The 10718-nt window shown below is 44.1% G+C and overlaps 1 protein-coding gene across 1 annotated transcript; it reads left to right on the top strand.

Moving 5' to 3' along the window:
- The first annotated feature begins 4706 nt into the window (after positions 1-4706).
- LOC124286232 (carboxypeptidase A1-like) lies at positions 4707-10023 on the top strand. Its single transcript, XM_046722571.1, has 7 exons — positions 4707-4815; positions 5296-5399; positions 5651-5707; positions 6757-6847; positions 7080-7294; positions 8352-8439; positions 9842-10023. Exons 1-7 carry the CDS (start codon positions 4707-4709, stop codon positions 10021-10023), a joined length of 846 nt encoding a protein of 281 aa, XP_046578527.1.
- The last annotated feature ends 695 nt before the right edge of the window (positions 10024-10718 follow it).

A 10718-nucleotide genomic window follows, 5' to 3' on the forward strand; every position in this document is an offset into this window, starting at 1 on the left:
AGACCAGAATGTCCAGACCAGAAACAACAAGACCAGAATGTCCCAGGAGTCCAGAAACATCAAGACCAGAATGTCCAGACCAGAAATCATCGACCAGAATGTCCAGACCAGAAACATCAAGACCAGAATGTCCAGACCAGAAACAACAAGACCAGGATGTCCAGACCAGAAACAACAAGACCAGAGAATGTCCAGACCAGAAACATAAAGACTAGAATGTCCAGACCAGAAACACAACGACTAGAATGTCCAAACGAGAAACAACATCCAGTAGAAATGTCCAGACAAGAACATCAAGACCAGAATGTCCAGACCAGAAACAACAAGACCAGACCAGATCAACCAAGAATGTCCAATCAAGAAACAACCAGAATGTCCAGACCAGAATGTCCAGTACAGACGAGAATGCATCAAGACCAGAATGTCCAGACCAGAAACAACAAAGACCAGAATGTCCAGACCAGAAACATCAAGACCAGAATGTCTCCAGACTAGAAAATGAAACATCAAGACCAGGAAACAACAAGACCAGAATGTCCAAACGAGAAACAACAAGACCAGAATGTCCAGACCAGAAACATCAAGACCAGAATGTCCAGACCAGAAACATAACGACGACTAGAATGTCCAGACCAGAAACACAACGACTAGAATGAAACGAGAAACAACAAGACCAGAATGTCCAGACCAGAAACAACAAGACCAGAATGTCCAATCAAGAAACAACAAGACAAGAATGTCCAGACCAGAATGTACAGACGAGAAGCATCAAGACCAGAATGTCCAGACCAGAAACATCAAGGCCAGAATGTCCAGACCAGAACCATAACGACCAGAATGTCCAAACGAGAAACAACAAGACCAGAGTGTCCAGACCAGAAACATCAAGACCAGAATGTTCAGACCAGAAACATCAAGACCAGAATGTCCAGACCAGAAACATCAAGACCAGAATGTCCAGACCAGAAACATCAAGACCAGAATGTCCAAATGAGAAGGAACAAGACCAGAATGTCCAGACAAGAAACAACAAGACCAGAGTTTCCAAACCAGAAACAACAAGACTAGAATGTCCAGACCAGAATCAACAAGACCAGAATGTCCAGACAAGAAACATCAAGACCAGAATGTCCAGACCAGAAACAACAAGACCAGGATGCCCAGACCTTAAACAACAACAACAAAATGTCAAGACCAGAAATACAACGAGCAGAATGTCCAGACCAGAAACATAACGACCAGAATGTCCAGACCCGAAACAACAAGACCAGAATGTCCAGACTAGGAACATCAAGGTTAGAATGTCCAAACGAGAAACAACAAGACCAGAATGTCCAGACCAGAAACATAACGACCAGAATGTCCAGACCAGAAACAACAAGACCAGAATGTCCAGACTAGGAACATCAAGGTCAGAATGTCCAGACCAGAAACAACAAGACACGAATGTCCAGACCAGAAACAGCAAGACCAGAATGTCCAGACCAGAAACATGAAAGCAAGAATGTCCAAACCAGAAACAACAAGACACGAATGTCCAGACTAGAAAAAAAAAAGACCAGAATGTCCAAACAAGAAACGTCAATACCAGAATGTCCAGACCAGAATGTCCAGACCAGAAACATCAAGACCAGAATGTCCAAACCAGAAACAACAAGACACGAATGTCCAGACTAGAAACAACAAGACCAGAATGTCCAGACCAGAAACATAACGACCAGAATGTCCAGACCCGAAACAACAAGACCAGAATGTCCAGACTAGGAACATCAAGGTTAGAATGTCCAAACGAGAAACAACAAGACCAGAATGTCCAGACCAGAAACATAACGACCAGAATGTCCAGACCCGAAACAACAAGACCAGAATGTCCAGACTAGGAACATCAAGGTCAGAATGTCCAGACCAGAAACAACAAGACACGAATGTCCAGACCAGAAACAGCAAGACCAGAATGTCCAGACCAGAAACATGAAAGCAAGAATGTCCAAACCAGAAACAACAAGACACAAATGTCCAGACTAGAAACAAAAAGACCAGAGTGTCCAAACAAGAAACGTCAATACCAGAATGTCCAGACCAGAATGTCCAGACCAGAAACATCAAGACCAGAATGTCCAAACCAGAAACAACAAGACACGAATGTCCAGACTAGAAACAACAAGACCAGAATGTCCAGACCAGAAACATCAAGGCCAGAATGTCCAGACCAGAACCATAACGACCAGAATGTCCAAACGAGAAACAACAAGACCAGAGTGTCCAGACTAGAAACAACAAGATCAGAATGCCCAGACCAGGAACAACAAGTCTGGAATGTCCAGACCAGAAACAGCAAGGCCAGAATGTCCAGACCAGAAACATCAAGACCAGAATGTCCAGAGTAGAAACATCAAGACCAGAATGTCCAGACCAGAATCATCAAAACCAGAATGTCCAGACCAGAAACATCAAGATCAGAATGTCTAGACCAGGAAACAACAAGACCAGGATGTCCAGACCAGAAACAACAAGACCAGAATGTCCAGACCCGAAACAACAACACCAGAATGTCCAGACCAAAAACTACAGGAACAGAATGTCTGGAGCAGAAACATCAAGGCCAGAATGTCCAGATGAGAAACATAACGACCAGAATGTTCAGACCAGAAACAACCAGAATGTCTAGACCAGAAACAACAAGACCAGAATATCCAAACCAGAAACTACAAGACCAGAATGTCCAGACCAGAAAAAAACAAAACCAGAATGTGCAGACCAGAAACATCAAGATCAGAATGTCTAGACCAGAAACAACAACACCAGAATGTCAAGACCAAAAACTACAAGAGACAGAATATCTAGAGGCAGAAACATCAAGGCCAGAATGTCTGGATGAGAAACATAACGACCAGAATGTCCAGACCAGAAATAAAACGACCAGAATGGCCAAACCAGAAACAAGACCAGAATCTCCAATCCAGAAAAAACAAGACCAGAATGTACAGACCAGAAACATCAAGACCAGAATGTCTAGACCAGAAACATCAAGACCAGGATGTCCAGACCAGAATGTCCAAACGAGAAAGAACAAGACCAGAATGTCCAGACCAGAAACATCAAGACCAGAATTTCCAGACCAGATACATTACGACTAGAATGTCCAGACCAGAAACACAACGACTAGAATGTCCAAACGAGAAACAACAAGACCAGAATGTCCAGACCAGAAACAACAAGACCAGAATGTCCAATCAAGAAACAACAAGACCAGAATGTCCAGACCAGAATGTACAGACGAGAAGCATCAAGACCAGAATGTCCAGACCAGAAACATCAAGGCCAGAATGTCCAGACCAGAACCATAACGACCAGAATGTCCAAACGAGAAACAACAAGACCAGAGTGTCCAGACCAGAAACATCAAGACCAGAATGTTCAGACCAGAAACATCAAGACCAGAATGTCCAGACCAGAAACATCAAGACCAGAATGTCCAGACCAGAAACATCAAGACCAGAATGTCCAAATGAGAAAGAACAAGACCAGAATGTCCAGACAAGAAACAAGACCAGAGTTTCCAAACCAGAAACAACAAGACTAGAATGTCCAGACCAGAATCAACAAGACCAGAATGTCCAGACAAGAAACATCAAGACCAGAATGTCCAGACCAGAAACAACAAGACCAGGATGCCCAGACCTTAAACAACAACAACAAAATGTCAAGACCAGAAATACAACGAGCAGAATGTCCAGACCAGAAACATAACGACCAGAATGTCCAGACCCGAAACAACAAGACCGGAATGTCCAGACTAGGAACATCAAGGTTAGAATGTCCAAACGAGAAACAACAAGACCAGAATGTCCAGACCAGAAACATAACGACCAGAATGTCCAGACCCGAAACAACAAGACCAGAATGTCCAGACTAGGAACATCAAGGTCAGAATGTCCAGACCAGAAACAACAAGAACATGTCCAGACCAGAAACAGCAAGACCAGAATGTCATGAAAGCCAGAATGTCCAAACCAAACAACAAGACACGAATGTCCAGACTAGAAACAAAAAGACCAGAATGTCCAGAATGTCCAGACCAGAATGTCCAGACCAGAACATCAGAGACCAGAATGTCCAAACCAGAAACAACAAGACACGAATGTCCAGACTAGAAACAACAAGACCAGAATGTCCAGACCAGAAACATCAAGGCCAGAATGTCCAGACCAGAACCATAACGACCAGAATGTCCAAACGAGAAACAACAAGACCAGAGTGTCCAGACTAGAAACAACAAGATCAGAATGCCCAGACCAGGAACAACAAGTCTGGAATGTCCAGACCAGAAACAGCAAGGCCAGAATGTCCAGACCAGAAACATCAAGACCAGAATGTCCAGAGTAGAAACATCAAGACCAGAATGTCCAGACCAGAATCATCAAAACCAGAATGTCCAGACCAGAAACATCAAGACCAGAATGTCCAGACCAGAATCATCAAAAGCAGAATGTCCAAACCAGAAACATCAAGACCAGAATGTCCAGACCAGAAACATCAATACCAGAATGTCTAGACCAGAATGTCCAGACCAGAAACTACAAGACCGGAATGACCAGACCAGAAACACAACGACCAGAATGTCCAGACCAGAAACATCAAGGCCAGAATGTCCAAACCAGAAACAACAAGACCAGAATGTCCAGACCAGAAACATAAAGACCAAAATGTCCAGACCAGAAACATCAAGACCAGAATGTCCAGACCAGACACAAGAAGACCAGAATGTAAAGACCCAAGCCAACATGTCCAGACCAGAATCAACAACACCGGAATGTAAACACCAGAAACAACAATACCAGAAAATCATGGCCAGAATCAACATGACAAACACAATATATTCGACTCAAGTTCATCTCTTCTAAATGCCCATCAAATAACTCATAATTAAAAGTGTATTCTGTCTTTAAAACGTGACGGGCAGATATCATTCCGTCTTCGGCATAAGTCGACTTGTAATCGTTATCTGTTTGAATCAACATTTGTTCTGATTAGTGTATGTTACATATTATCAATGACATAATTTCCATATTGATAATCGTTAATTCTTTTCAAGAGCATTTTCTCAATCTTAATAACCAGCTGTAACTGGAATAGTACTAAAGACGCGTCAAAGAACATGACAACAGACATATGCATTCCAAGTTGCAATTGAGTTGGGGTGGTGGTTAAATTTTAACGCGGAAAAACAAACAGACAAAATGGTAGAACGATACAGAATACATGTGACTGGATTAACTATTTTCTTGACTCCAGATAACAACCCCAGTGTTTCTGGCAAGAAACGAATCTTCATCGAGGCCGGGATTCACGCCAGAGAGTGGGTGACCCCAGCATCAACGATGTATTTTGTGGACAAGGTGAGTAGACAGGGTCCGCCCAACCTTATTGAAAGGGTCCATTCGTCCCTGTCACCAACCCATCGTCCCTGTCACCAACCCTGATGGCTATGCCTTACACAGTGTAACATCGTCCCTGTCACCAGTGTACACACACACCAGTGTAAGTACATCGTCCCTGTCACCAACCCTGATGGCTATGCCTACACACACCAGTGTAAGTACATCGTCCCTGTCACCAACCCTGATGGCTATGCCTACACACACACCAGTGTAAGTACATCGTCACTGTCACCAACCCTGATGGCTATGCCTACACACACACCAGTGTAAGTACATCGTCCCTGTCACCAACCCTGATGGCTATGCCTACACACACACCAGTGTAAGTACATCGTCACTGTCACCAACCCTGATGGCTATGCCTGCACACACCCAGTGCCTACACACAAAGTGTAACATCGTCCCTGTCACCTACCCTGATGGCTATGCCTACACGCACCAGTGTAAGTACATCGTCACTGTCACCAACCCTGATGGCTATGCCTACACACACCAGTGTAAGTACATCGTCACTGTCACCAACCCTGATGGCTATGCCTACACACACCAGTGAAAGTACATCGTCTCTGTCACCTACCCTGATGGCTATGCCTACACACACACCAGTGTAAGTACATCGTCCCTGTCACAAACCCTGATGGCTATGCCTACACACACCAGTGTATTTACATCGTCACTGTCACCAACTCGGATGGCTATGCCTACACACACCAATGTAAGTACATCGTCACTGTCACAAACCCTGATGGCTATGCCTACATACACGCCAGTGTATTTACATCGTCACTGACCCCAACTCTGGTGGCTAAGCCTACACACAGCCGCGTGTAAGTCCCACTCACCAAGCCTTGATGGCTACATCTGTGCGCGCGTAGCCCCCCCCCCCCCCACACACACACATAAGTTACATCAACCATGTGTAAAGGATATACCTATACAATACACGAGACACAAACCCGAACACAAACACAAAAACGAGACACAAACCCGAACAGAAACAAATACACGAGACACATACACGAACACAAGCACTCACACATACACGATACGCACACACACGAGACCCAAACCCGAACACAAATACCCCCCCACACACACACTAGACACAACCCCGAATACAAACAAATAAACGAGACACAAACCCGAACAGAAACAAATACACGAGACAGAAAGAGAGAGAGAGTGAGATACACACAGACACACACACAGACACGATACACGAACCCGGACGCAAACACTCACACAAACGGAGTTATACGCTGATGTTGAAATGGTGAGCTGTCGTGTGTCAGAGCCACATGGTTGTGTTCTCCAGGATCGGCTGTGGAGGAAGAACAGGAACACCTGCAGTTCCATCTTCGGCCGCGGTGTCGACCTCAACAGAAACTGGGACGCAAATTTTGGAGGTAAATGTTTCCTGTCAATAGCTACGTTTGCAACATCACAATGAACATTGGGCATTGACATCGTACTGGGTGACGAAACAGATAGTCGATGATCCTTTTAACTTAATCATAAAAAAACCCGAAAACAAACTCATATGGAAACGATGTTTTTGTAAAAACAACTATCACTGGCTCAATCTCTTCACTAGATACGATCAAAAGTTGCGTTAATGAAATCTGTCTTCCTCCCCAGGTAGCGGATCTTCCTCCAGCTGTTTCTCCGACACCTACCACGGCAGCAGCGTCTTCTCCGAGGCGGAGACGAGGAACATCCGAGACTGGGTGGCCAGTATCCAGAGCAACGAAGGCCCAATCTCCGCCTACCTATCGGTCCACTCTTACTCCCAATATCTCCTGGTACCATACGGGTATGCCGAGAACACCGAGCCGGCTAATACGGCTGAGATAGTACGTATCTGGTTGACAGCGCGTTTAGAGCGGCAGGTCGGGTTCGACTTTCGTCCGCGTCATACCGCTTCTGTACATAGGGAACCGTTTAAATGTGAAGTTTTACAGATGTTCCTGGTACCACGTATCGTTTATTTAAATGCTATGAGTGAGTGAGTTAATGTTTACGCCGCTTTTAGCAATATTCCATCAATGTCGAGGCGGGGGGCACCAGAAATGGTAAAAGCTGTGAGTATTTTACACAATGTCATTTAGAAAGTGGTCAAATGTAACTTATGTTATATTTGTGATTACAGTTTCTTAGTAAAGTACAGGTTCTTGAACTTTTGTTGGGTTGAGTCCCATCTGGGATTCGAACCCACACCCTCAGAGTCAGGCACCTAATTGCTAGCACACTAAGTCAGCCCCCTAACCCGCTCAAACATCGTGACTTCCACAAAAATGGAAGTCGGACAACTGGTAGTCTAGACTGCGGACTTTGTGTACTCCTCTGATAAATGTAAATTGTCACGGCTCTCGAAAGCTATGATTTAGAAAGTTGTCAAATGTAACATATGTTATATTTGGGCTAGTACAAGCTGCCACATATACACACGCATGCACGTCGTCATATGAGCGAAATATTCTTAAGTGCAACGTTAAACCCCATTTCACCTCACCTCTCTTCACCTCAGATGCGCTCCTTAATTGACAACCTTTAAATCCCTCACTCACTCACAGAGCGACCTACATACTCACTTACACACCCTCTCACCCAGTAACGAACGGAACTGTCTTCAGTAACCCATGCTTGTCATAAGAGGCGACTAACGGGATCAGTTGGTCAGGCTCGCTGACTTGGTTGACACATCTTATCGTATCCCAGTTGAGTAGTCGATGGTTCTACTGTTGGTCACTGGATTGTCTGGTCCAGATTGGACTATTTACAGACCGCCGCCATATATCTGGAATATTGCTGAGATCTGCGCTTAACAACAATCGAAAGGAAACACTCACTCACTCACTCACTCACTCATTAACTGACAGAACCACTCAACCACTCATGATATCTCCACAGAGGCGGATCACGAACTTGGCCAAGGACGCAATCAAGAGCCTTCCTTACAGTAAGGATTACATCGTGGGAACAGCGCCAGATATCCTCTGTAAGTGATGCTTTTCATTTCTGATCGACATCCTATGACCATTATATTATATTAACACCTCCACCACCACCACCACCACCACCATCATCATCGTTGTCGTCGTCGTCATCATCATCATCATCATCATCATCAACAACAACGACAGCAGCAATAACAACACCATCAATCCATTAATCCTCCATCGGTGAACACAAGGGTTAGAACTGATAACCGAGCCTGTTGTGATTAGAATTCGCATTCAGCAACCGATGCTTGTCGTAATGGGCGGCTAACGGGATCGGGTTGTGAGACTTAGTTGAGAAATGCCATCGTTTCTCAAGTCCGTAAATCGATGCTCATGAGTTCAATTACTAGATTCTCTCCTCCAGATAGGAGTTATGACAAACCTCTGTCATATAGCTGGGACCTTGCTGAGTGCTGTCCAGTTGAACCCGACAAGAACTTTTCGAAGAATGTGAAGACTCCCAAACACTGAAACCTTCTGCATGACGCAGAAGTAACTTCTTTGAATGGCATTTCAGAATTTGGGAAGTACAATATTGGCAAACAATGGGTACCAAATTCTTTATATTTAGTGACTATGACGTTTTGATGCAGATTCTTGTACCTTTGTAAAAAGCTTGACATTACGTCAATGTAAACACTGAAACCTTCTGCATTAAAAAAAGGTTCCCATCAGGAGGGCTAAACAATGAAGCCTTCTGCATTACCCAGAGGTTCCCACCAGAAGGGCTAAACACTGAAACCTTCTGCATTACCCAGAGGTTCTCATCAGAAGGGCTAAACACTGAAACCTTCTGCATTACCTAGAGGTTCTCATCACAAGGGCTAAAACTGAAACCTTCTGCATTACCTAGAGGTTCTCATCAGAAGGGCTTAACACTGAAACCTTCTGCATTACCCAGAGGTTCCCATCAGAAGGGCTAAACAATGAATTCATCTGCATTACCCAGAGGTTCTCATCAGAAGGGCTAAACACTGAAACCTTCTGCATTACCTAGAGGTTCTCATCAGAAGGGCTAAACACTGAAACCTTCTGCATTACCCAGAGGTTCCCATCAAAGGGCTAAACAATGAATTCATCTGCATTACCCAGAGGTTCTCATCAGAAGGGCTAAACACTGAAACCTTCTGCATTACCTAGAGGTTCTCATCAGAAGGGCTAAACACTGAAACCTTCTGCATTACCCAGAGGTTCTCATCAGAAGGGCTAAACACTGAAACCTTCTGCATTACCCAGAGGTTCCCATCAGAAGGGCTAAACAATGAATTCATCTGCATTAAAAAGAGGTTCCCATCAGAAGGGCTAAACACTGAATTCATCTGCATTACCCAGAGGTTCTCATCAGAACGACTGTGTTAATATAATTATTATCAATATTCTTGCCTAATGTGTTTTCAGACGTGGCCTCCGGAACGTCCTCAGATTGGGCCCGCCTAAATGCCAACATCCCGTACGCCATGACCTACGAGATGAGACCCGACTCCAATGACAACGCCGGGTTCCAGCTCCCGGAAAGTGAGATCATCCCGACGGGCGAGGATCTCTGGGTGTCATTGCATGCCATTGCGTCCGAACTGTAACCTCCACTGCTTACCGGCCATCCCAGACGTGTTACGTCGCACTCTTCAATATAACACCAGTGAAATGATGAGCTTCTAGTTTACCGTTTTGGGCTGCATACGCATCTGTAATAGCAGCAACAAACGTATTGCTAATTACGTGCTTCAGTGAGTTTGGAAAAATTGTCAATAAATATAAATGAAAATTGTTTCAGTTTGTGTTTTTGTAGTTCAGACGCGTTATGCCCGGAAAAAATCAAGCCAGAAAAAGAAAATAGTGTATAAAGTATGTTTGGTTGTTTGGTTGGTTGTCCTTTAACGCCGCACTCAGCAATGTTCCAGCTTCATGACGGCGGTCTGAAAATAATCTAGTCTGGACCAGACAATCCAGTGGCCAACAGCATGAGCATCGACCTATGTAATTTGGATACGATGACATGTGTCAAATACATCAGCGAGCATGACCACCCTATCCCGTTTATTAACCAACTACATGTATTGCAAGTGTGAGTGAGTAATATTTTACGTCGAATCGGCATTATTTCACTCATATAAGGATGAAACAAATCTACACATACACAGTTAAATACAAAGAATTTCTTGATATGAACATTTCATTATATCAATATTAAATACAATTTGCAAAATCAAATTTAAAAAGAAAACAAGCGTTTTTTAAAAACGCAACATATGACAACATATGATGTTGGCCAGTC

The sequence above is a fragment of the Haliotis rubra genome, unplaced genomic scaffold (genome assembly GCF_003918875.1).
Source record: "Haliotis rubra isolate DU_JTF1 unplaced genomic scaffold, ASM391887v1 Scf379, whole genome shotgun sequence".
Taxonomy (NCBI): Eukaryota; Metazoa; Mollusca; class Gastropoda; order Lepetellida; family Haliotidae; genus Haliotis; species Haliotis rubra.